The 27341-nt window shown below is 34.2% G+C and overlaps 1 protein-coding gene across 2 annotated transcripts in view; it reads left to right on the forward strand.

Annotated features, from left to right (window-relative positions):
- The window catches only part of LOC148947815 (uncharacterized), a 73189-nt gene extending 59817 nt beyond the window's left edge, over positions 1 to 13372 (forward strand). For both annotated transcript variants that reach the window (XM_089096240.1, XM_089096241.1), the window contains exons 6-8: positions 3604 to 3744; positions 7800 to 9306; positions 11988 to 13372. In XM_089096240.1, coding sequence (XP_088952366.1) covers positions 3604 to 3744; positions 7800 to 9306; positions 11988 to 12064 — 1725 coding nt within the window. In that variant the 3' untranslated portion in view covers positions 12065 to 13372. The remainder of the gene's footprint in view (positions 1 to 3603; positions 3745 to 7799; positions 9307 to 11987) is intronic.
- Positions 13373 to 27341: the final 13969 nt, after the last annotated feature.

Consider the following 27341-nt stretch of genomic DNA (forward strand, 5'->3'; position numbering starts at 1 on the left):
TTTTGGTAATTCGAGGCGATTGTAATTCTTGCCACAACGAACGGACATACCTCACACTTTTTTTTTAATGAGATAGATTGCGATGAAATTTCTTTTAGTCATTAGGGAATTCTTTTTAATATTTGAATTTTTCCGTAGTGAGTTTATAACCATTGGTTACATTTACAGAGGCACATTTATTCCAAAGGAGGTAGGCCCCACCATGATTGGAACGAAAATATTTCAGTGCCTCCACCTTTTTGTCTACCCGTACTCGACTAGATAACTAGATATAATGCAAATAGGCCTTTACTTCAGGAAAAGTTTTACTTCGGAAATAGATAGATATCATGATTCCTTTACATGATGTTTTAATAATCATTTTATTTAATGATTTGTTGCTTAATTCTTTCTTAATAGTAAATGTGTTGACCTTGAAGAACTATTGACTACATATATATATATATGTATATATATATATATATATATATATATATATATATATATATATATATATATAATTTTGTAGGTATAACAATCTAGTTATAACCAATACAGTGTTTGATCATAAAATGATCCATAAATTAATATGGTATTGGCATGATGGTAAGACAGATAACGTTATTGATTATGTCAATGTAAACCAAAGACTAACAAAATCAATACAAGATACTAGGTTATATAGGAATGTTTTTATTGATGTTAAAAGTAAAGATCACCATCTAGTAGTGTCAAGGGTTAATTTAAAACTGAAATATCGGAAGGGTAACTACCTCCCGGGAAGTTATGATGTTGGTAGACTCCAGGATGAGAATTTGAGAGAAACTTTCCAGGAATAGTTGAATACTAAACTTGAGAGTTTAAAATTTGATAATGTGGAAGATGGTTGGAATAATTTTAGGAAAACAATTTGTGAAGTTGCTGAAGGTTTATTAGGGAAGAAAGCTAGAACTGCAGCTAAGAATATTAGTGAAAAAGCTTTATGTTTAATAGAAAGGAGAAAGGACTTGTACAAGAATTATCTGAGTGATAGATCATATGAAAACAAAAGGAATGTAAAGAAAGTGGAGAAAGCATAAAAATATGAACTAAGGAGGTGTGAAGTGAAGGCCATGGATAAAATTGTCGAAGATCTGGAAGATGCAGCTATACAGCATATTAGTAATATATTGTACTGGCACGTTAATAAATTGAGAGAGAGTAGTCAATCCGGACCTATCCCAGTTAAAGATAAGAATGGGGTCGCAATTAGCGATAAGGAAAAAACTAAAGAGAGATGGGTCGAACATTTTGAGAACTTGCTTAACCGAGATAGAGTTGCAGGAAAAAATATAGAGGAAAATGAAAAAGTTTGTGATACTTTGGATGTGAAGGAAAATTTGTTTTGTGAGGAGGAATTAGCAACAGTATTAAAAGAATTAAAGAATAATAATGCTCCAGTTGCTTATTGTGTGGTAAGTGAGTTTCTTAAATATTGTGGCTCTGTGGTTATAAATAAGTTATTTATGATTATGAATGTTATTTTGAAAAAGGGGAAGTACCTAAGGAATTTAGGAAAACCTTAATTAAGCCACTTTATAAGAAAGGTGATAAAAGTGAGTGTGGTAATAATCGAGGCATTAGTCTGGTCTCTGTAGGTAGTAAATTACTTAGTAATATGATACGTTTTAGACTGAGAGATGCCGTAGATAAAGTTTTAAGAGAAGAACAGTGCGGTTTTAGAAAAGGTAGAGCATTTGTCAACCAAATTTTCACTCTTAGTCTAATAATTGAAATGTGCCTGAATTTTCAAACACCTTTGACCCTCAGTTTTATAGATTATGAGCAACCATTCAATTCTGTTGATAGAGGAGCTTTAGCAAAGGTTTTATACTTGTACGGTATAACAGACATATACATTAAAGTGATTAGTGTTACGTACGAGACTAAAACGGCTGCGGTTAAGGTAGGAAATGAGGTTAGCAGCTGGTTTTGTATTAAATCAGGAGTTAAGCAGGGTTGTGTTCTATCCCCCATTATATGGATTATTTTGACGGACTTTGTCTTAAGGAGCACAGGAAAGGCAATGGGAGACAATTGAATGAAATGGGGAGGAAAAAGTCTCCTGGACTTAGATTATGCTGATGATTTAAGTATCCCAGATGAAACTGCGAGTAAAATGAACGAAGTTTCAGAGGTTTTGCGAGTTCAGGGTGCTAGTATAGGTTTTAAAATTAATGTTAGTAAGACTAATTCACTAAGGCTATGAATAAGTGAAGATGAAAAAGTGACCTTGGGTAATGATAAGATCGATCAGCTGGACAGCTTAATTTACCTTGGTAGTATTATTAGTAAAGATGGTGGGATCAGTGAAGATGTTAAAAATAGAATAGCCAAGGCTCAGGGTGTTTTTTCACTGTTAAAAAAAGTGTGGAAGAATATGAAGATAAGTCTGCAAACCAAGATTAGAATATTAGAAGCTACAGTGATGACAGTGGTCAAATATGGCTCTGAAGCATGGGCGCTCCTAAAAGGGGATGAAGATTTGCTTGATGTTTTCCAGAGAAATTGCTTAAGGATTGTTCTGGGTACCCGGCTGACTGACCGCATATCAAACAATAGGCTATGCCAAAAATGTACTTCAATACCGCTCTTTAGGGCTATAATAAAAGTATTGTTGAAGTAGTTAGGGCACATTGTGCGGATGAAGGATCACAGATTTCCGAAGATTGTTCCTTTCGGCCAACCATCTAGGGCTAAACAGAAAGCCGGTCGTCCCCGTCTTGGGTGGGAGGACGTCATAAAGAAAGATTTAAAGTAAATGGGATCTTCTTGGGCGGGTGTAAAAAGGGAGGCTTTGAATAGATTGGGGTGGAGGAGGATCGTGCGTAGCTGTGTTGGCCTCAGGCGGCTTAGTGCTGCGGTTAGTTGTTAGTAGTAGTAGTAGTAGTATATATATATATATATATATATATATATATATATATATATATATATATATATATATATATATATATATATATGGTTATGTTAGTTTTAAGCTATTGCAAAGAATAAACATACTCTTTTCTGTAATGAAGACACATTATTAATATACATGCTGTAGCTTAATAGTTTTTTCTTATTTAATTCTGTGAAAAAAAATCCTGTTTATAAATCTTAGAATTCTTATTTTCGCTCTCCTGCAATATTATTAAAGCATTAAAATGCCTCGTCGTCTTTACGCCTGACCATAACTAAACAGTAGATTTGAAACGCTGTTATAATTCTAATAGAAAAATAGGAGCCATGGCGGTTTGGTTCAACGTTGCTTTGTGAAGAAATCAAATGTTTGAGAACCCTTTAGCAACCGATGAAGCATCTCAGACTGTGCATGAATAACATAAGTTGGTAGAATTCTCCAAATAGTATGGAATTTCGCCATCGGTGCTTCGTTTTCTCTTATTTTTAGGGATTTTTTTAATTTAAGCGTTAGGAAGTGGCAATGAGGAACTGGCCCTCTTCTCCTACATAGGGTGAAAATTGTTGGGCAGGTCTATAATTGCGACATTCAACCGTTATTATGCAACCATTATCTAGCCATTCAACCGTTATTCAATCGACATTCAAACTTTATTAAGTGCATTTAAGTTTTATTTCTTTTAGCGGAAAATTGAGGACAATAGTATCAGTCCACCTACTTCTGAACAATATCATATGCCATACGCTCAAACAGTAGGAGTGAGACACGCTATTCAAGGGTCTGGCCAGGTACAGAATGGACCTCGGTCGAAGAAAAGGACTAAGGTAGGTTACATTTCTGGTTTAAAGAAATGATTCGCTTTCAATGTTAACAAAGCCGTTCTAAATGACCGTCTTTTTTTCTTTTTTTAAAGGAAAATTTTTGCATTTTCACATATATTTTGATAACAATTTAATTTTTTATTTTTATTTTTTTGTAATACGAAACTTTGCACCGGGTGCCTTCGCACCGGGAGAAAGCGATCCGCTTGAAACTTCTCCAAAATAGTATAATCGTTAGTTAGTACAGTCGTTATTCAAAAAGCTTGAATTTTAGGTCTTTATCTTAGGTTTTAGGTTTTAATAAGGTCTTGATTTTAAGGCGCTCTGTCAATTGTCCCCAGATTTTTAGGTTGGTCTTGTAATCCTTTCAAAAAAGCATGTTCCTTTCAAAAAAGTAAACTTTTAATCGAAATTTTCACCTTTCGGGCCAGACTACGGTGTTACTTTTCGGTTTATTTTCAAATATTTTGAACGAAAAGTAAACTTTCTTTGAGGTTCTTGGAAAAGAAGGAAGGGAATTTTGATTGTACATAAGAACTCTTTGAAGTTCTGGGAATTAATCCTCTAAACTCTGTATGCCCAATTTAAAATGGAATGAGGGCTAAATTGCTCAATAGAAGGCTGAAAAATGCTATAAAGCAATAAAATTGAGGATATTATTCTAATACAAATGTCTTGCCAATCGTTATTAGTTGTAATTAAACCATCTGCAAAAGATCTATGGCCAGTAGAGCAAAAAGATTAAGACTATCACACGAACATATCGCCTGTATGCAACAAGGCATTCTCAGCGTTGAGAAAGAAAGAATCTAAACCACTAAAGAACGAAGAAATTTGAAGTCAAGAGAGAATAGTGCGTATTCGTTTATTTAAATGGCTGTCGTAGCACTCAAAAAGAAACACTAGATTATCCTGATTTTACAATCAAAAACAAAAACGAAAAATAATGGTCACTTGCTAAATGCACTAACGAAATAGGACGTGAAGGAGTTCAAGCCCACTCACAATGAAATTTTACTCATACCGAGATATAGTTAGCGCTAGTTCGAGAAAATCGATTTTTCATAGGATTTTCTAATTGGTTGAAAAATTTTACGAAGAATTCTGATTGGCTCAATTTAGCGGTAGCTCCGGATGTTGGTGAATTCTCATTGTGAATGTTCCTTTTGAAAATCCGTTCGTACGGCGCTTGAAGCGTCGTAAGTTGAGCTGATGCTTGGTGAATATGCTGATTGGTACAGAATAGATCGACGCTTCTTGTTAATTAATATCGCTTCTCGTAATTATATTTTAGAATTTTGGAATTCGGTATTTCTGAATCGAAGATTAGATCTTCAGATGAACAAAGTGGCCAAGTTCATAAAGTTAGGGGCACTTTCCTAGCTGCTGTATCGGGTTTTTTTTTTTTTTTTTTTTTTTTTTTTTTTTTGTATCTTCTTATCCTTTAACAAGTAAACATTGCTCTGAGAAAAGAAAAGATTAAACGGATATATTACAATTGAATGAGAAACTTTTACACCAAATGAACAGCAATTGAAGCCTGTTCTCAGTAGCTTTTATGCTGTTATAGAAGTATTCCATTCATTTGTAGCCTATTCTACTTGCGTAGCTTGTCCATGCAGTTGCAATGGTGTGTTTTAGTTTGATCTTTTCTTTTTAATCTGTTTTGATTCTAGATTTAATCTTTTTTTTTTAGGTTTTCACGGTTTAGATTCCCTTTTTTTCAACGGGGAAAATTATTGTTTTGAGGCGAAATATTCGTGCAATTGTTCTTCTTTTTCGTTCTTTTGGTCGTAGACCCGTTGTTTTCAAAGATAGTCGTCTTTTATTTTTTACTTTCTGACAGCAGTACAAAGGTTTTTTGTTGTCTTTGAGTTTTCTGAATAGGGAAAATGTGTAAAAATAATTGTTTTATATGCAAAAGGGACTTCTTCATGCAGCATAAAGAAAAATATCCCTCCTTCACGTTTTCTAAATCACTTTAAGAAAAAGTGTGAGATAACCATTTCATTGTGGGTACAACTATTTGTCAACATCAGTAATTATTGGAAAATTATTGGAAGAATTGGAAAATTGTCACACAGCTAAGCGTAGGAGGTGGGAGCGTATCAAAGGATTTTCATAGAAGGTTTAAAAAATTTGGAATAGATCCATTCTCGTGCCCAAAGGTTTCTAGTATCCATTGAACTATTAGTTTATCTTTTCCCCCCTTTGCACAGATGGGAACTATAAACAGACAAAAATTAGTTAAGCAAAAAGTTGAAAATGATTATAGCGGAATATATTCAGAACTGCCCCCTGTAGTGGAAGTTTTTGTTCTTGTAATTTACTTTGCATTGAGCAAAAATTTGTCTCCTGATGCCCATTTTCAAGCAAGTCGTATTTACTTAGATGTATAGCCTTGCTTAGCACAAATGATGAAGAATAAAATAAATAAAAAGCTGAAGAAACCCAATTTTTTGTCAATCAGCAATTTAAGGGTGGAAGTCTAATTCACTCTTGAAAAGAGTCTTATTGACCTTTATACTATTCCATGCGATTACCAAAAATTGTTCATCAAAGAAGAAAACGTTTTCTCTGTACAGACATGAACTGAATAAATCTAACCATTCGTGTCTTCTCTGTTTTTTCAATGAGATTTGCCTAGATGGGATGCTTTAATTGTGTAGAAACGATCTAAAGAGGGGAAAGCGTTTTCTGTTTCTGTTTGTTAAATAGAAGTTTGCGATCTGGGTTGGACAGGGGTAACTCAGTTGTATATTAGAATTTTATCTTTCATTTTGTCTTCATTTTACTTTTGTTTTCAAAATTCCTTTAGTTTTTCATTGCTTTTGTTTTTATCTTTTTGTTTTTACTCTCTTGTAAATCAACGCTTTTTTCTCTTTTTAGTGTTTTTTTTTTCTGGTTGATTATATATGTCAAGTACCCAAGTTATTTTTTCTTCTTTGATTTTATAGGGTTATGCCTAGGTTATTTTTTTTTGGGGGGGGGGGTCACCTCACGCACAAAATATATTTATTCAATAATACTGTTGGAACCCTTTTCAGTATGTCTGTTCAGGGATAAGTTCGATTTACTAATTGACATTTGTAGTATAGAAGAAACCAAAAAAACGAAAATTAAGAGATGTCTGGTACTTTGGCATGTCTTCTTTAAGATACGTATCTTCCACTAAACTGAATTTGATAGTCTCCTGCAGATGAAAAAGGGCAATTAATTGACTGACTAACTGATTCAAAACTAGTGCTGCTCAAGCTTTGTTTTTTCGGAATAACGCTTTGCCAACGAAAATTATCGTCCAATTAAATGCATATTTATATGTTTATGCTCATCTCTGTCTTAGAAGTGATATAAATATTCATATATTTGTCTTGTGTATTCTATTCGTAAAGCATGTAGATTTTTTTTTTTTTTTTTTTTTTTTTTTTTTTTTTTTTTGCCTTGTTTCTCCTCGTAGAAAAAGTTCACTGGCTCTTAGTTAGAGTGGTAGTGACAAACCGTGGATGCTCTATCCGTATGCTCTGGAACCAATCAATGAATTTATTAACTCCAAAATATATATATAATGAATGAAACATATAATGAATATATATATATAATAATGAAACAAGCTACAGCATAGTTCCCCGCAAAGCTCCATTACCGGGAAAAATGTAAGGGACTGAGAAAGGAAAAAGAAATGACGTACTACGTAATCTTGTAAACATATAAATTATATAAACATTGTAATTGAGAAATGCACTGACAAAAATGAAATAGCTAAAAAAAAAAATCTCCACTCGCATGGTCGTGATAACCTTCATTTTTGGAATTGTATTTATGATTTTAAATGATAATGGCAGCCATATAAAATTGTTCTTACAATTGTTTACTTGTTATACATCATTTTAAATGAAAATAAGGGGTTACAATTGTTAGTAGTGTGTAGTTTATTTCTCTGGGTTTGGTCCGCTTCATTGTGAAAGCCTCCATAAAAATTGTCTAAAAAAAGGTAATCGAGGTGACAGTTTTGAAAAGCGATATTTTTATTATTTTTCTATGTTTTATTTTAATTCTAGGCAGACCCAGGAAAAGTTATTAGGCCCGAGTTTATGGAAGGTTATAAAGGTAACATGGATGTCGAATCCCTTTTGGACTTTATTGAAGGTGTAAACGCATCGAAGAAAATTGAAAGAGTCAAAAATGGAAAGGGAAAGAAGAAAAGTGATGCAGGAAATAATAATGGCTTGAGTGATGGTGAACAGAAAGAGACAAAGAAAAAATCAAGAGCTAAATCTGAAAATAGTGCAGTCTATATAGTGAAGAGTAATGAAACACTGCACAGATCGTCTAGTTTAGAAGATGCTCGGCGATCAAGTGATGTGAATATGCAGACTCAAGCGCAAGAAAATGAATCTGATATGTCAGACACACCACATAGTCAACTTAGTAAATCAACTTCGAATGATTCTGATAAGTTTAAGACCCCCACTGGGGGTGATCAATCTCCCATCGAAACGGATTATACAGCGTTTCAGACAGAATTTGTCCCGGTTGTCATCGAAGAGAGTGAATTTCGAACTGTCACGAAAAAATCTAGAAAGAAACGAAAATCACCAAGCCGACCTGAGAAAAATAATCCGAATAGACGCTCCAATATACATTTTGATGAAGCACGTCGCCCTGCCCATTGCGCTAATGATGACATAGTGCTTCTGTATCGAAACCCTCGAAAGCGTTCTGGTGAAAGGCGATTATCATCATCAAGTATTCCAAGTGGTTATGATAGTGATAAAGACAGTATTCATAGTTTGCCTTGTTCCAGTACGACATCTCGCATAGATTTAAAACCAATGTCAACATCTAATGGGTCAACACCACAAGCATCATATGCAGACATTACAAGGAAACTTAAAGGGGAAGAAGGTGATAAGTCCTCAAAATCTAGTCCAAAATCGGAGACTAGCTCAGCAGTTATGATCTCGGTTAAATCAAAGCTCGGCTCATCTGGTGAAGTCTCTAGTGATCTATCTGTTGATTTTGCTTCCCCTGAACTACTCAAACCTAGTATTGAATCAAAACAAGTTGAAACTTCAATTCTACCAATTGAAATCGACTTTCCTCCTCTAGGTGATGATAAGAGTTTAGAAAGCCAACTGCAGTCTGCAGTTAAATTGCCTGAAATACAGAAAGAAGTGATGAAAGTCTTATTTCAGGCAAATCAGAGCGTACCGACTCTTGAAAAAACTGAAAGCCATCGTAAAGGAAGACATTCAAAACCAGACGATGAGAGACGATCTATGCCTCCAATGTTTGTGATTGAAAATGTTACTACCCTTCCTGTGATGAATGAAGGACTTACTTTTGGTTTTGAGATTAATGAGGAACTACTGAAAGAAAAATTTGTGAAAACTAATAAACCTCGGAAATCCTCATTGAGTGGAAGAAATAAGAAAGAACAAGAAAAGGTAGAAAATATGAAAGGAATATCAGTGTGTAAAGACGTTTCGGCATACTATAAAGAAAAACGAAATCTAGATAGCTCCAAGTTTAATTTCAAAGATATTGTTGCCTACATAGAAAAGGGTAAGTTTTGTAAAAATCTTTTGTCGTTAACGGGTTTTGAAGAATTTTACTAGCCTATAAATATGGCCCCCCTCCCTTTTCCCCTCTTCCGCTTTAGTTGTTGTTTTTATTACTGTGTGTATTTCAGTACTTGCGAAAGCATTTTATGACTCCACAAACCTGAAATAAGTCGCTTAGATTTGTTTATACAATATAATGTGCAATTCTTCAGGAACAGATAATGGCATTAAGTTGAAACTTTCGAGGAATTTTGAAGGGGTTGTTGAATTAAATCAAAAGACACAGTGTGCATCTTATTTGTCAAAAAGGTCTATCTGCAATATCTCAGTAATGACTAAGGTTATTATGTTGTAAATTTCAGGGAATGCTGAGAGAGGTGTTAAATTAAACCAAAAGACGTTGTGTGCATCCAGGTGGTCAAAAGGGCGTATGTGCAATATCTCAGGAACGAATATAGGTTTTAAGTTGAACTTTCAGGGAATACAGAAGGATAGCCCTGGCAAAGGAGTATCCAATTATTAGTAGCACTGTCAAATATTTGGTATAGGCAAGGGAAGTGTCCCCTGGCTTTTGGTTGTGTCTCACAAATCTGAAATAGGTCCCTTAGATTTTTTTGATACAAAATAATGTGCACTTTCTCCGGAACAGATAATAATACTAGGTTGAAACTTTAGGGGAATGTTGAAGGGAGTTTTTAATGAAATCAAAAGACATTATGTGCATTTAGTTTGTCAAAAGGGTGTACGTGTAATATCTGAGTAATAGCTCTGAGTATTAGGTTGCAACTTTCTGGAAGTGTTGATGGGGATGTTCAACTAAATCAAAAGACACTCTATGTGTATCTAGATTGACAAAAGGGCATATCTATTATATATCAGGAATGGCTATGGATATTGAATTGAAACTTCTAGGGAATGCAGAAGGATAGCCATGACAAAGCATTATCTGATCATTAGTAGCACTGTTGAATATTTAGTATTGACAAAGAAGATGTCCCCTGGCTTTCTGTCGAACTTTAAGATAAAAAATGCTGCTACAGATGAATATATGAAACTTAAAACCAATAGAAACTAAAATGAATGATCCAGTCAAAAGTGAAACGACCAGAAATCACCACAAACAGGAATAGGGCTACCGCCTTCTAAACTTCATAAATCTATAGCGTCATTTGCCCTTTACTGCAATGAATTTGAATTTCAAGCAGTGTGTTTTTTGTTTGTAATAACATCAAGAGCAACACAACAACAAAAAATAATATCTTAGGGGTAATCAAGGTTTACAAATGAGAATGGTTCTAATCCTCTCCCTACCAAATCCTCTAACTTTCTTGAGTGTCATTTGAGTTTCATTAAAACAACACGTATCTTAAACGCTGTTATTTTGTTAATCAAAATGTATAAGAAAAATCACCATGATAATCAAGAAGCCTGGAAAAACCTAATAAAACCAGACCAATTGTTTAATATGTAATAATATTAATTCATGGTACTCTCAGCAATTTTTGATTTTTCAAAGTTGTAATTAAAACTCAAGAAATGTTTAAAATACCTTTTGTTTTCAGTAAAGCTCAAACTACGCCATGACTTTTAGAAAATTTAGGGGACCGAAGCCCTACACCTGTTAGTCGTAACCTGTTACAGATTAGAGCACCTGTTAAGCAAAAACGTAAAGTTAACCCCTATTTCTCGATAATCTCATACCTGCATAGAAGTGTGCACAACTACAGCAAAGACTTGGCTAGTGTGATATAAAAGTAGTCAAGTGACATGTTGACTGTAGACTGTGATGTGACAGGTTGACTGTAAACTGTGATTTACATCTCAGCACTTTAAACTAAGCATGCGTATTATATGTTGGGTTTGTCATACACAAACCCAACATATAATACGTTTTGTGGATTTGGTTTTGGAGTGGTTTTTGTTATAAGTGGTTTAGTGGTTTTGGATCGATTGTGGTGCGTTTCTTTTTAAGTTTAAAAAAACTTATCTTTCAGTTTTTATGCTCTCGTTTAAAATCTATTTTGTGGATTTTTTTTTAAAAACGTCAAATGTATTTTTTCTTGGTGGCCAAGAACACACACGATTTTTTTTTCTTACCCTCAATGTTCATAAATATCCACATAAAGATTTTTTTTTGTTTTTGTATTATTATTTGTTTGTCTTTTAGAATGGGATTGCGTGGATAGCAGGTGTATGACAACATAATTTTTTTTTGCCTGAAAATTTTAATTTTTTCTCTTTCAAATGTATGTGGTTTTCAGATTGCAATTTTTTTCTACATTCTCCCACTCCCCTTGTCTATAGATATGCGCAGTAAACTTTGTTTATTTTTGGACTTGTATTTTTTTTTTTTTTTTTTTTTTTTTTTTTTTTTTTTTTTTTTTAGAATTACATGCTGTGGAAAGCTAGAATTTTCCATGCTTCAAGTTTTTGCCAGCATTTTCCTCGCTCCCCCTGTTTATAGATACGCATCGTAATTTGTATTTTTTTTTTTTTTTTTTTTTTTTTTTTTTTTTTTTTTTTTTTATAGAAACACTTCTACGGAAAGCTAACACGTGGTGAAATGATTTGTTCGCCATAATGTTTCAAATTTTCCCTAGTAGGTTTTTCCCTCCCCCTGTTTATAGATGTACGTAGTAAGCTTTGTTTTATTGTTGGACTTATATTTGTTTTCTCTTTTAGAATGGGATTTTATGGAGAGCAAGCAACAAGACAGGAAAGTAATATATGCCTGTAATGGCGTATCTGTGCCTAAGTGATAGTCAATCGTCCGGCTCGAAGTTTTATATTTCATCTTATCATTGCTAAAACATTTTTGTCGTTTAGCTAATCCTAAAATGAGCTGTGAGAGAAATTATTTAATATCGTTAGAACAGAAAGAAATAATGTGATGAATAAACAAAGAGTAGTGTAGCCCTTCTCGTGTTGTGAAACGGAACGGAGTTATCACATTTTATAAAAGTCTCAAGACTTTGTTTCGGTCGCCAATGTATTTATTTCGCTTTATTCTTTTTTGGAGGATGCACTTGTTTATGTGGATGGTATTTTTCAGTGGAAAAGTAGTACAGTCCATTATTATTTATGCTTTTCAAGAAGCTTCTCACATTTTCTTATTCGTATTTTTAATTTAATAGGACTGGGCAGCCTGTTGTTTTCTTGAGCTTTTGAACAGTGTACATGTGTAAGCGAAAACCCGACTTTCTATAGGCTAATTAATAGGCTTAGTTTTTGGCAATTATTTGAAATTGGAAAGGCATGGGCACGGATATAAAAAATGAGAGAGTTCATCTCAGATTTTTACACGCTATATAAATTGAGTGAAACTGACTCAGCTCGGGAAATGAATTGACGGAATACTGTATTTTTATATTGAAAAGCGGCGTGTATGTCCAGTTCTATTGTTATTTCTTTATACGGTAATCGATACGTTTATTTAGGCATCAAAGCAGATTGAATTGTTTTTGAGAGATTGCGAGGTTGAATATAATTCCGATATAGATCCGAGTAAAAATACTCTGATATTTCGGAAATAGTGTGAAATTAAGCCACTCTTTTTTTCTCCTTTAGTTTGTCCCCTTTTCTCTTAATTTTGCCCCTTTTTGTAATCTTATTTATCAGTTTAATGTTTGTTTTTCTATTCTGCTCGCAAAATTACTTCATGTTCAATATTTGATTAATCTTTCCCTGTATCTTTAACGGTTTTCTTTATTTGCCATATTTCAAGATAGCATGGGTTCTAATGTAAATGGGACAATTTTGTTTTTAAGTTACTAAAATACAAAAAATATTTTATTTGATGAATAATTTGGGTTTGATTGCTAATTTATTTAATTATGTCTCAACTTTGTTTATTGTGAAATAATGATTTTAATTCTACTTTTGAGTAATTTCGAAGAATTCTCGGGTTTCCAAAGTATTTTTTTTTTATAGTAAATCAGCTGTATTTTTTTTCAGTACTTCTAGAATACTAATTCATTCAACTTTATGTCATTTATACATCTAATTGATTTCTATTTAAGAGGGTGTTACAAAAGCTGAGTATCATTAATGTAAGCAAGTATCCAGGATTTTTGTTCGGGGGGGGGGGGTTACCCGGTTTTTTCCCGATTTTTTTTTTTTACAGCATCTTTTTTCTGGTAAGGTTTTGTCTTTACATGTATTTTTTAGACTAATTTTCGACTCGGTCAAAAATTTCGGGGAGGTTCAAACCGGGTAACCCCCCCCCCTGGAGACGGCCTTGCATTAATGACTACCTGTTATTTGTTGCGTCATTTCTCATTTTAGCAGATACGACTTAGATTTCTCTAAATCTTTCCTGAAGTCAGGTATGGATAGTGGCCATCTGTTATTTGTTATTATTTTCGTGTCAAACCCCTAGATGCATAACAAATTTAGCCCTTTCAGATGATCATGAGCAAAGAACGCTCTAAAATATGCCGTATTTGATGCTTCGTGGCGAAAATACTAATGGATAGTAAAATCATTGAGGATAATTGGTTGACCTTTGAGGCCCCAGGTCAGCTTTGTAGGTTAGCTTACAAAGCTGGTTGGCTGTAGGTTAGCCTAAGTTGGCATTTAGATGCAACTGTGCTGTGACTGAACATTTATTGTTAGTTGGATCTAAGCTAGACAAGCTATAGTAGCGGTTCAAAAAAAAAAAACAAGTTTGAGTATATACCATCTATACTATTCTAACCCAAGAATATGTGTATATGCATAACTGCACACGATAATAAATTCCTCATCCTTATATACACATTGTTGCCTAGAATCTACCTATCCTAGCCCAGGTACATTTCTCCCCAAAATTATCTTTAAAAAAACTAAGAAAGAAAGAATTAATATTTTAAGCAAACGGCTATGATTGGCCAAAATTTAAAGAAGGGACGGCACAAAAAACTAGTCTCGAGCGAATGATAGTTAAGAAGGAAAACAACTCTAAGCAAATAAAACACAGACATTAGCAGAAATTAAATTATGTCTTGTCTCTGGAATTAGGGAATGAGTAAGTAGACTTGTCTTTAACTAGTAAAATAGCAACCACTTACCTGTCTAAATTTCTTTGAATGTAATACTCAGATAAAGTTGTGAAACTTTTCTGTAGCTTGGTCCAAAAATAATTATTATTGACTTAGAATTTCATTTTAATTGGAAAACCAAGCTCCTCAAGTACTACAAGCATACGAGAACATAAGAGATGAAGGATCCTCCTTCCATTGAATTGAATAAACAGGCCCCCATCCCCCTCCTTGAAAAACGAAAAGAGCAAGACATAAAACCGAAGTTTTTTTTTGTTTTTGAGTTTATTAATTCATCTAAATAAATGTGAAATTCCTCATGTCATTAGATACATATTGCCACCTAGATTCTGCCTAATCTAGAAACTACTCAAAGTAGATGTCGGGCTACAAGGAATTGTTCATTGTCTCAATGCTTATGCTATCTTCTACGAAATCGAACTCTTTATAATTATTAGTAATTTGCAGTGTTCGCTTTTTACTTTAGATTTTCCTGTAATTTTTAATCTTGAGTAGAGTAAAAACAAGAGAGATCCTTCTTCAATTCTTTATTACTGATGTTTATTGTTCATTAGTTGTATGATGTTTTAAAAGTTGTTTTTTATGTGAATCTTACAGTACTTAATAAGGGATTTTAGTTTTCAGCAAAGAAAAGTGGAAATGCTATCAATCCAATAGTCAAATTATTTGAAATAAAACTTAACAAAAAAAATATGGAGGCTCCAGTTTAGTATTTAAAAATTGAAGAATATAATAAAGAAAAGCTAAGCAGTAAACGTATCTTTGTTTCCTTCTGCAAATCTTTGCTTTTACTCGCTTGCGACTTTCTCTTTTCAAGTTCATCTAAAATTAATTTTTTTTTATTTCAGGATAATATTTAGCTACATAAGACTTTGTTATTTTACTTGACAACTATTTGTTATAGAAATTTTGAGAGGCTTCTAATTTAAAGTAGTTTTTTGTATGTGAGTTATCGTTTTTTTTTTCTTTGTTTTATGTATAGTTGTAAAAATGGACGCAATGTTACATAAGTCTAAAATTCAATTTATACTTTCTTTGTCATTTTCATTGTCTTAAGTTACAAAAGTCAGTTTTAAGACATATCTTGGAAGAAGAACATCAAATTTTAGGTTTGATTCGAGTATTTTTCTTGTTAGAGATTGAGACTCTCATGCTTTATTAAAAAGTACTGTTTGTGTTAAAATGTAAAAATTTTGGTTTACATACATTTCTTTCAAAATTGCCCTGAGGGGTCTTCAGGTGATCTTGGGATGTTGGGAGGTGGAGGGAGATTTGTGGTCTCATTAATGTATGCTTGGCATGTTCTTTAGACGCCACAGGAAGCAGTGAGGAAGATTAATAGAACTGTGACAGGGCCAAAGCGTAAAATAAGAACTGAAAGAAAAAGGTTGTCTTGTGTTGATTTTCTTATTCTACTGTGGAATAGGTCCATTTTTACGGTCTGGTATTTTATTTCCCATTTCAACATTTTAAATAGGTACTTGTGGCGTTAAACCAGGAAAACGACAGAAAACAATTTTAACCTAAAAGGGATTTTATCCCCTTGCCTTTTTTGAAGATTTGTCACCGTGTTTTTTGAATAATGATAAGGACTAAAATGGCATTAATTTAAAATTTTCTCCTTGACCAGCGATCCTATGCTTGCCTAGCTAGACTTCCATTCCTAGATATGTGTCTAATCCAGGGAGATCTCGCTCATATGTAAAAATCCGGGTAAATCTTTAGACTAATGGCGCATTTGAAGGATACCCTAAAAATCGGAAGACTACTTTAAAATAATCGTAAATACTTAATAATTTCATTCTTAAAGGTGCATTGCTTCACTTAACCCCCCCCCTCGATTGATAAAAGTATAGCCCCCTTAATATATCCGCATTACATTTTGCAATAGTGAACGGAAAACGCTTATATTTTGTAACATAAGTGCTGCTGAAGCGGCGAAGAAATGAGTAGTGCTTTTGTAAAACAGAATAGGAAAATATAAAGCGGGTTTTATGCTTATCCATCAGTGTGTGTGTGTGGGGGGGGGGTATAAATGAGGCAATGGGCCTTTAAGAACGTGGTAAATAATTTATTATCATTTTAAAGTATTTTTCAGAAGTTTTTAGGGTTTCTTTCAAATGAGCTCCTGTTCTCGGGTTTACCAAAATCTGCGCTTGAATCAAACGACCTACAGCCAAACATTTGGTTCTAGAGTCTATAACTCTGCGTCTTAGATTCCAAATGCTACTATTCAGGAATCTTCTTTTGTCACAATATTTATCGTTTGTGCTTGAAATTTGTATTCATTTGTATGTCTGGCTGCATTTTCATAGGCAATTATGGAAGTCTAGCTAGACTTGTACACGGACGTTTGCTTTAAAATACTCATTTTTGGCTGGAATCTATTTTATATTGTTGTAAAATTGCTATGCTTATTACCTCTTTTGAGTTCAATTTCATTCAGTTATAGTCTTGTAAAATGCCTTTGTTTATGCTTAATAGTCGATGGATTTTATTTTATTTTCAAAGAAAATAATTAGAAGCTTTGATGTATAGATTCTGTTTAAAAAAAAAATAATATTTTGTGTAGTTCTTCGAAATGAAAATGCTACGAGTATATAAACCAAAAACGTCTTAGTAGCTTGAAAACCAAATTAGATACTAAGATATCAATTAAAAGAATCTATTGAAAATGTTTAAGGTAGTGTTATGGTTCGAATCTCAATTTTGCAAAAATGCCACAGTACCCTTTGAGTTGCTGCAGCTGAGGTGTTTCAAACCGATTTCCTCGGATCAACCAAAGATAGAAATCTGTCAGTATCCTAAATAGACACAAGTCAATTTTTCACAGTTCTATTGGCTGGCAAAAAGGAACAGAATAATTTTTTTTTTTCAAGATTATAATTCGGTAGGGTGCTTTCTGGTCTTTACCTCCCACTTTCTGACGGGGCGTCCATTTGGGCCTTTTAGCCACAACAGTGCTGGCTACCTTTTCACTGAAGCGCTTACCAATGTGCTACCTATCAATAAACTTTGTTTCTCTTTTTTTTTTTTTTTTTAGGCGGGGTTGGTGCCAGTAGATGGTTCACTTTTAGCTAGTCAGAGGCAGTTAAATTTTGATCAAATAGGTAAATAAAAGTAGAGACAGTTGAATAAAAATAGTTTTACATTGAAATTTCAGATTTTCTAAATCTTCAACACTTGTACTGGGTAATGGTGTACGCTTTTCAACGAGAGTAGGTTGCGAGCTAAATGATGGTTATTTAAATGTAAAATCGTGCTTTTCTCAGCTGTTGATAGGTATATCACCTTATTTGAAAGCGTTTCCCAATGCTCGTAATGAATGCAGTAATTCAAACTTTTTGGGGAAAGATTTCAGGGAAATTTTGCATATTTCATGGAAGATTTATTCGTTTTTACTTTTTCTACTGTAATATTATGTGGATTCGATTCCCATTTTTTCAAACGCCACAAGCTTAATCTTGTATTTTCATTGTTTATGAGGAGAAATTCGAATTAATTTAAAACGAAATAATAATTGAATAGAAGAAAAAGTAAATTATTAGTCTATTTTTAGGGTATGTCTGTCTCTGTCTAAATTGAATTAGAAAATGATTTAGAGGATTACATTAAACTGTTGTCTATGATTATTTATTATATATATTTGTATACAGAGTACAATGTTATGTAAAAACAGGACATGAAAAATAATGTGGTTTGTTTTGAATTTTTTTATTTCCGTCTCTGCGAGTGTTCCGGTGTATTATATTATCGTTGAAGTTTTTGTTATTTTTTTCGTTTTTTTTTCTGTGTGTAATTAAGTGTTTGATTTATTTAATATGTGATGTGAAGAATGGAGTGAACATTCGCTTGCTTTATTTTTTATTAGTTGTCTGCGATGAAAAGTATTGTTTTGTTGGTTTTTAAATTGTCAAAATGCTTGTGACCTGTTTGTGGTCCTGCCTGTCAAAGTGGTCGCTGCCTCATTTATGTATCATCCATGACGTTTTTTTTCTGGGTATTAGAGCAGATCCGGTACTTTTTTTTCATTTTAAAGAATCAATACCCAAACATCAGAAATTTAGGATTGTAAAACCGATTTAATTTTCCAGAAAAGGTTTTGACTTTGTATCTAGTTGTGCCCGAAAATAAGATATTGAATTTTTGAAGCTGATATTCTTGACAGCCGTGTAGTTTCAGTAACTAAATTGGGTGGTGGGTAATGTTGTCATTTTTTAGATTCATCTTTTGTATCTTACTTCATAAAGTCTTTGATAAATACATAACAGATCGAGAGTATTAGGGTTCAATTAGTAATAGCTTACAATCAAGGTCTTATGATGTCCCAGATTTTTAATTCACTATCTTAATGTAAATCTGTTGAATAATTTTTTCTTTCATTTTTGTTCATTTATAACATCTAACAAATGTGAGGTTAATTGCTGTTTGCCAAACGTGAAAAAGCTGAAAAATTAACTTACTTTAATTGTTCAAATTGAATCAGTATTTCCATGCCTTATGGCCCTTTGATAAGTGAGTGTTGGGACAATTTAGAAACATGATTCAGTTTTGGATTTGTTTTGAGTTAAAACTTGTACTTTGGCCAATACCTAGTTCTTCTTCTCTCTGGGAAATGGTCAGCCATCCAGAGATGAAAGCACGAATATGGTGTTTCCATTATTTCCAAAAATCAGGGCTTAAAACTTGTGTCAGTTCCCAATGTTTATAATTTAGATCTGGTTTTTGTTGGAAGTTGTCACTCGCTGATTCTGAAGATTGATTTGTCAAAAGCACAGGAAGCGCAGCTGTCAAATATCCCAGCCATAATTGATTATGGTTGTGGGGCTATTGTATGGCTATAATGATTATATCTCAGCCAAATATCTCATTTCATAATTGATGTAAATGTACTTTTTTTTCTGGCTAAATCTCTCATTAACGTTTAACGAATTTATCAAATGAGTGCCTTGGCTACGTTTTGTCTGCTAATAATCAGATTGTGGTAGCCTTTCTGTAAGCTCATTATATATATCTTATCTAAAATAAGCTGTAAAACTAAGTAAAGTAACACATGCATGTGTATTCTAAGATCTATTCCAGTTGAGACATAACCAGTCAATTCAGTTTCTTTTTTAGTCGAAAATCCTGTCCCATTTTGGACCTTGTCATTCGATTCAGCTTGTGTTTTGTTTATTTTTTAGATCCATCCCATTAGGGACATGACCGTTCAATTCAGAATATTTTTTATTTATTTTAAGATCAATTTCATTTGGGTCATGGGTATTCGATTCAGGTGATTTTTTACTCCCGCGCTCATTACTTGTGAAAAGACATGGTGTGAGAGCTTGGGGCTCAAGCCAACCCTGACTTTTTATATGCTCCTCCTTGGTGTCCCATTTAAAATCAGGGCTCGGTAACACTTATCAAAGTAAATTGAAAAATCGAGTGCGAAAATTTGGATATTTTTTAATCGGTGATTAAAAAATAGAATTATAAAATGAAATAAAGATAATTTCCAAAACCTTTCAATTAAGTAACTTAAACATTTCCATGTAAAGAAAATTCATAATAAAAGACTTGATTTTGAATTTTAATAATTTGTCACATTGTCGTGGGCCTGCATTAACAATGCGGCAGCCCAAAGCGAGAGTGTAAACTATGGATTCTAACTCTTCTAAAAAGTCTAGACGAAAACCCCCATTGGTCTAATTATTATAGTCGGATGCCAGTTATTTGCTGCCAAAATAATTATCATCATTCACTTCGACCCCATTGTAGATTATTAATACAGTTGCTAAAATGTATACCAGATCTTCAGGATCAGAGAGAACCAGTTGCGAAGATCAGCATCTCAGGAGCGTAGATTCCCCTCAGTTCAAGAATCCTATAACTAAAGTATCAGCAAAAAAAAAAAACTCAAAACAAATCTCATAAGATCCCCTTTTCCCTCCTCTAGAAGGTGGGCTGACTGTATTATTAAGTAATAGTTATGGAATGTTCACATCTTTTCGTTTTTACGTTTCTAGGCCCCTTCCTTTAAGACTGTTTTGTGAGTGTTAACTTTGTGTGCATATTTGGATTTGAAAGTATATGCTATGTACGTGTAAATGAATTGAAAGGACATGTAAATTTTTTGGTTTTAGCGCAGGCGTGTCAGAACGACAGGTTATAGATTAGTTTAAGAAATACTGAAATTCAAGTCCAAAAAATTATTCAATTCAGCCGGTTCAAAATTTTGAACACTAAAATATAGCAATTTATCGCCCAAATATAGATGGCAGTCACGGATATTTCTAAAGCTCGCCCACTTCTAATTTAATATTTTTAAAATAGACATTTGGTACAAGATCGAGTAAATAGATTGCAGGTCAGATAAAGACTCAGAAATGGATCTACAGAACATCTATTTGATTTATCTTTATTTCATGAATTTGACATTTGTTTTACTGATGAAATTACCAGAGTAGAATTGGAAAACTACAACAATTTGGCCATCTATGACTAACACATTAAATAGAAAGGAATAATCTTTCAAGCACTGGCAATTTTGAATACTTTGTTGCGCGAATATATTCAAATAAATAATTTGAGCTGGGTTTCAGAAGTGGAGACAGTATTTTTAGAATGGAAGGACAAAATCATGGGCGTCTGGGGAGGGTGGGGGGAGAGGTCCTTCCTGGGAGACAAGAAAAAATAAAGCTTCTGGTAGTACTTACCCTGTTCCTCTTACCCTGTTACTCATAGCAATAGTGGGTTGGATTATATGCGTAAAGTTTAGAGTTAATAACTTGAAAATATTAAAAAAGCTGCTTTGTTTAATAGAAATTAAATCAGAAGAGTTTTAGTATTATAATTTTGCGAATTTGAAGGAAATAATTTTTTTGAATGTTTTTCCAAAAATTGATATCCTGCGAGAATAAACTCCCAAAAACTTCTAATGAAAGATTAAAGCTTAGTTATCTTTTTAAGCACTATTTATTGTCTCATTGTGATTCTTTATTCTTCTGCTTTTTGCGTGCAATGTTTGATACACTCCTGTTTTGTGTACTTTATTTTATTTTTGATCCGTCCGTCTGTATTTTGCCTAGAAAAGCTTCTTAATTGTCCTTTTTCCCTAGTTTGGTCGGCGGAACTAGTCCTTTAATTTTTTAGCTATTCTTAGGCTATTCATTGTCCCCCAGGAATTATACTCCTCTTGAAGGAATGGGCTGATAGTTATTTTTTGCGTCTCAATTAACCCTTGACGCGTGTTTTTGTGTGTGCTGTTATAAAAATGAATACTAAATAAAAATGTAAAATTCAGCTGTGTTGACCTTTTTTAATTGAAATATTGATGCAACTATTGCAAACTGTTTGTTTTAAATCGACGAAAAACTTAAATCGTCGATTTAAAATCGACGAAGAAATAATGATAATCCTTTGGAAAGCTACTTACATGGTTTAAAAAAATGATTTGTGAAGCTCACTGAGCTTACCATAGAAAAAAAGAGTAAGCCTACTTTTGCAAATACTGAGGTAACTCGGCCAAGTTTCTTCAAAAGAGTATTTCTAGCGGTTAAAAGTGAAAAAAAACGTTATGACAAAATTAAAAATAAATACCACCGCACCGGCAACAAAACAAAATTCCTTGAGCGTCATGAACAGGCATAGAGATAAATAGAAGATAATTTGAGAACATTTTGAGGTTACATGAAAGTAGAGAGTGATATTAAAACTTAATACGAACACATTATTCCGTAGATGAGGCGGGTTGTCCCCTTTCAGCCCCCCCCCCCACTCTTTACGTTACGGCTATATAGTGGTTTAAAAATACTTCTTATTCCATATCTACGCCATTTGTCTTTGGGCAGTCTTTCTTAAAGAATTAGAACAAAAAGACAAACCTCAAGCGTAAGGATCGGGGATTCAAGGGGGGGGATGGTAGCCCGCCTCGTATACGAAATAATTTCTCTTTATTTTAAGTTTTAATGTGGGTCCTTAATTTGAGAAAATCTTTTTTTTCTGTTTATTTTTCATAGTATACCCAGGATTACACTATATGCGAGGAGGGCTGTATAAACATACTTCAAATTTTTATGCGCTAATAGATTTTAGTGAGCAACCTTAAATTTTATACATTTTGCAAATTCAGAATCAGCATGAACTTGAGAGTTCTAGTTTCTATTGGCAGGGGTTCCACTTTACTTGCAATTTTTACTATGACCTGTTTGACCTAAAGTTCTGTTAAATGTGAAGCAGCCCTAATAATTCCTCCTTCAACTCCCATTTTTGCATTCAAGTTGAATGTTCTTGAAACAATGCTTAGAGGATGGTGATCATGCCTGGAAAAAAAATGCGCCCCTTGAGTATTTATTAGGACGGGGAGGGGGGTCGGAATATCCAAATCAATTTAAAATAAATGTCAAAACATTTTTATGCATTAAGAAGGGGGCTATTATGTCGCAGCACCCTTGTTGAGGCTTCGTCTCAATGAAGAGAGATGAGAGAATAATTTATTATTCTCTGCCGTTTTCTCCGACAGAAAACGCCACTTTCCAGTGGTGCAACCTTTTTTCCTCTTGAAAAGAGCACTATAACCTATAATTTCCGTTTGAATGAGCTCCCTCCCGATCTGCTAGCACCAGTGGTTCGACACGATCACCCCTGAGAAAAAAAAACAACAAATAAACACACAAATTTCATGTCTCTACTGCAAAAAGCACAAAATTCCACATTTTTGTAGATAGAAGCTTGAAACCTTCATAATAGGGCTCTCTGAATTTGACGGTGGAATTTCCACGAGGATCTCTTACCTTCCTGGGGATGTTTCCCGTCTTTTCATGAAATCCAGCTAATTTTCTCAGACTTTAAAATTAACGAATTTTGTATATTTGGAATCAGCATCAAAAATAAATTCTTGGGTTCCATTGCAACTGAACCATTGTGTAACTGAACCTCAAGCAATTGAACCCTGTAACTGAACCTCCGTGTAACTGAACCCTCGTGCAACTGGACCCCGCGTAACTGAACCTCCATGCAACTGAAACCCCGTGCAACTGAACCACCGTACTCAGTTTTTCAGTATTCTAAAAAAATGAGGCAATATCATTGGGTAAAACACAAGTTAGAATCTTAACGTGTTCAACCTTGTTGGATTTTTTTTTTTTTTTTTAAGTCATAATATAAATGCCTGTCAATAATATTCATAAAAAAATCTCTGTTTTATTGTCTCAAAAAAAAAGAAAATGGATACAACGTTAAAAACCATTAAAGCCAGATTTCTTTTTCCATTTTATGTCTCATAATGGGGGCTCCCTTTGCTCTGTCACTGTCTACGGGTCTAGGCGTTTACCCTCCCCCCCTTAGAAAATACACCCCCTCCGGAAAATACCCCCTGGGGAAAATGCCCCCCCTCCCGTGGCTGGTTTGTTTCCAATCACTTTTGACTAATAAAAAAAAGAACTAGAACTTTCGATTTCTGATTGAATGAGCATCCTACAAAGTTTATACGACCATGAGGCGGAGGTGGGGATGATGAAGGGACAGTCATCCTCCTATACTGAATAAACTCTGTTCATTTTGGGGTTTAATGTTACACTTTAAATTCATAATAACAGCGTAGACCAGAAATCAAGAGGGATTGAGTATGAATTTCGCATTTTTGATGTGTTTTTTTCAAGTTTCTTTGCCCCCCCCCCCACCAAAAAAATACCATCCAAACAAAAGTTCTGGATACGGCCCTGGGTATCATTGGTCAATTTCGATCTCCACCCTCCCCTCGTCTCTCCCTTAGAACTGTTTGTGTATTTATCTTAAGGTTCTATGAGAGTTAGGATGTTTTGGAATTAAAATGCTCACTTTGAGGCATATCCCACCCTCCCTAACTACAATACAATCATAGAACTCCATTGTAGAGGTTTAGAACCGTTGTGTGCAAATATTTGGAATTGTAAAAGAATATGAAATTTACGTAAGACAGTGAAATTTTAGGGGGACCTATAGTATCTGCCTCTCCGAACCAGTCTTTCAACAGGTTATCGAGCCGACCTGGATCATTGATATTAATATCCCCCTCTGCTGGTATTTCAGCGGGAACCTGGAAAAAGAATAAGAAGTTATTTTCATTTTGAAAGAGTTATGATTTTAATCTGAAAAAGGAACGCATTATTTTCATCATGTTTAATAGTCTGTTTTATTTTTTTGAGGGCCAGGACCGTCAGGTCCCCTTGTTATCCTGAACAAGGATATATAAATTTAGCAGTTTTGAAAAGCTTATAACTATTTTCAGGAGGGGACCCTCGAAAAAGGTTCCCAACAGGCCCAGTTATTTCTCCCTTTGAAGTGGTAGAGCTGTATTAACCTGAAAAAGAATATATTATTCTATTAGTGATGAAAAGCCTGTTTTTTTTTTTAGGGTCAGGGCCCTCAACACCGATCCCCAAGAACTATCGAATTTGGGGGCTCCAGAAACTCCGTTATTTTCCCTTTTAAACGGTTTGGTTTTATTAGCCTGAACAAGGATATATTATTTTAGCAGTGTTGAAAAGCCTGTTTTATTTTTTGAGGGCGAGGGCTCTTGAACAAGGGGGGCTCGACACTCTATTATTTAGGTACATTTCTAGTTACTTTTCAGCATCCTGCCTAGTGTCAGACCCCGACACTAAAACGTTATGTTTTTGTCACTAAGACACTGTTCAGCCATAATCACCCTTGGACTTCTACGTTCTTTTTTTGAAAATATCGAAGGCGAAATTCCATTACGACTTCCAGTAACTGCGATTTTACTTACAAGAGGGCTGCCCTTAATGTTGCCCATTTGCAGGTTGGCCAGTGAAGGTCCTGTCTCTACGGTTTGCATGCTGGGACCAGCTGGTGAAGGTCCCACATCTCCATTTTGCATGATTGCCTCTAGATCATTGCATACCTTCGGTTTTTCAGGGGGAGGAATCCCTTTTTGACTCAGGGTTTCCTGAAATATACATTAAATTTTAAGCTTTTTAAATATTTAACCCATAAAAATCATAATTCCAACATGTAATGTGCCCCCTTGAATTTTACTTGAACAACTCATCCCATTGCTCCCCATCCCGCCTCAAGGGGCCCACATGTAGGCAAAACTACGTTACTGATATGAGACTGTGGGGTAAACATTAGCAAATGACTCGTAACCCCTTTGCTCTAAGAGGGATTTCAATTTAAAGAGGCATTTAAGGGGGATTATCCTTAGGGGAGCCTTAAACAGTATTAAAAATTGTGATTATATTCAAAAAGACGCCAGTTTAACTATCTGTATTTACTATTTTAAAAAAATACTCTGTCATTTTAATGCATATACATGCCACTTTTTTCATTAAATATTCGTGCTAACTATAATACTTGAAAATCTATCAATGCTCAATTGTATTTTGGCCAAAACGCGTCACTTCACTATAGGAAGTTTAAAAGACCTCCTTGTCCAATTAGGTAGCGGAACTGCATGCAATTAACTGTTTATGGTAAAATGTATTTGACTGATAGAATAAGATTATTTTATTCGCGATAGATCCTTGAAATGGGAGGGGGAAGGGGTTTTAGTTATTAGTTTCGTATATGAAATCTTATTAGCTTCAATTTCAGTAAATTAATCGTTAATTTCGATTTATCTGGGGGGGGGGACAAGGAGGCATTACTATGGATAGGGGTTACCTCTATCCCTTAATGTACTTAGAAGTTAAACTTTTACCAGGAGGTATGCACGAATCATATCCTTTTTAAGTTCCTTGTGTTGCTACCCATCTTGAAAACTGTACTGTTAAATCTCCTCGCTTGTATGCACATTTTATACCCTGAAGAAACAAATATTTACCTGGTCCATTACCTTACAAGAGGATCAACAAACTCTTGCATAAGCCAAGTAACGAGAAAGGTTACCTGGCCGCTTGTATCCATGAGGCTTTTCTGTAGTGAAACGTATAACCCAGCGCATCCACAAACTTTTTCGTAAACCAACTGTAAAAGTTGCCACCACAACATATATATATATACGAAGAGCAAAGAAAAATTTTTCTTCAAAAATGAAATAATCAGAGCGCGCTGAATGGGAAGTTCCTAGTACGTCAGAGCAATAGTTTTAGTTGCTACTTGGCATTCGATCAGATCATTCTCGCCGTAATGTGCTAAACATTTGTCATTTTGCGTGTGCGTAGAGGTAGAGTCATGAAGAGAGATCTAGATTATCTAGATTGATGTGTTCCAAAAATCTTTAATGGAGAGTATAGAACATTTCGCTACTGTATGTATATATATGTATGCTGTGATTTCCACATTCTTGACTCTAGCTTCCAACTAGCTAAAGTTTAATAACTATTATCCTATGCTAAAATTATCTTTGGATTTGGCGAGCTCTTAAATAGACCTGCACTGGATAGAAGAGGGAGGGGACAGAGTCTACTGTCATCTGATTTTGGTAAAAAAAAAATATAGAAAAAATAATTATTGCAAAAATGCAAGATCAATAATATTAAACTGACCAATAATATTAAATTCGCTAGACAGTTGTGAAAGGCAGCAAGTGAAAACGGTACAGAGACTTGCAGCAGATTAGTTCCACATTCGAAGCAATTACTTTACAGTCGGCGAATCTGTATTATACGCCTTGCAATTTTACAGTTTCATAGGGTTACGGCTGATTTGATGTATAAATTCAAAGTTATGAATCAAACTAATAACGAAGACCCAAGTCTTACCTTGAGAATTTAATATTATAGAGCGCTTTGGCAACGCCTTAACAAGTGTATCCTCCAGAAGTAAATAAAAGAATTGGTTTGAAACGCTTCTTTTCCAGTGCTCGCAGCCACTGAAGCCATCTTCCAGAGGACGTAGTATGTTCTGAAAGTTTTTTAAACTTTGAGAGCTCATTACCTAGTAAGGATTTTACCAGTACGAATATGAGGATCCTGGGCTTACCCCTTAAATACGGTTTTTGTTTATTCTAATACTATTTGGTTGTATTATTTACTACAATTGCTTTATTGTTTGTTTTTACTCGTGAAAAAGA

This window comes from Artemia sp. Qi Xiang Cuo, chromosome 10, assembly GCF_049724085.1.
Source record: "Artemia sp. Qi Xiang Cuo chromosome 10, ASM4972408v1, whole genome shotgun sequence".
Lineage (NCBI taxonomy): Eukaryota > Metazoa > Arthropoda > Branchiopoda > Anostraca > Artemiidae > Artemia > Artemia sp. Qi Xiang Cuo.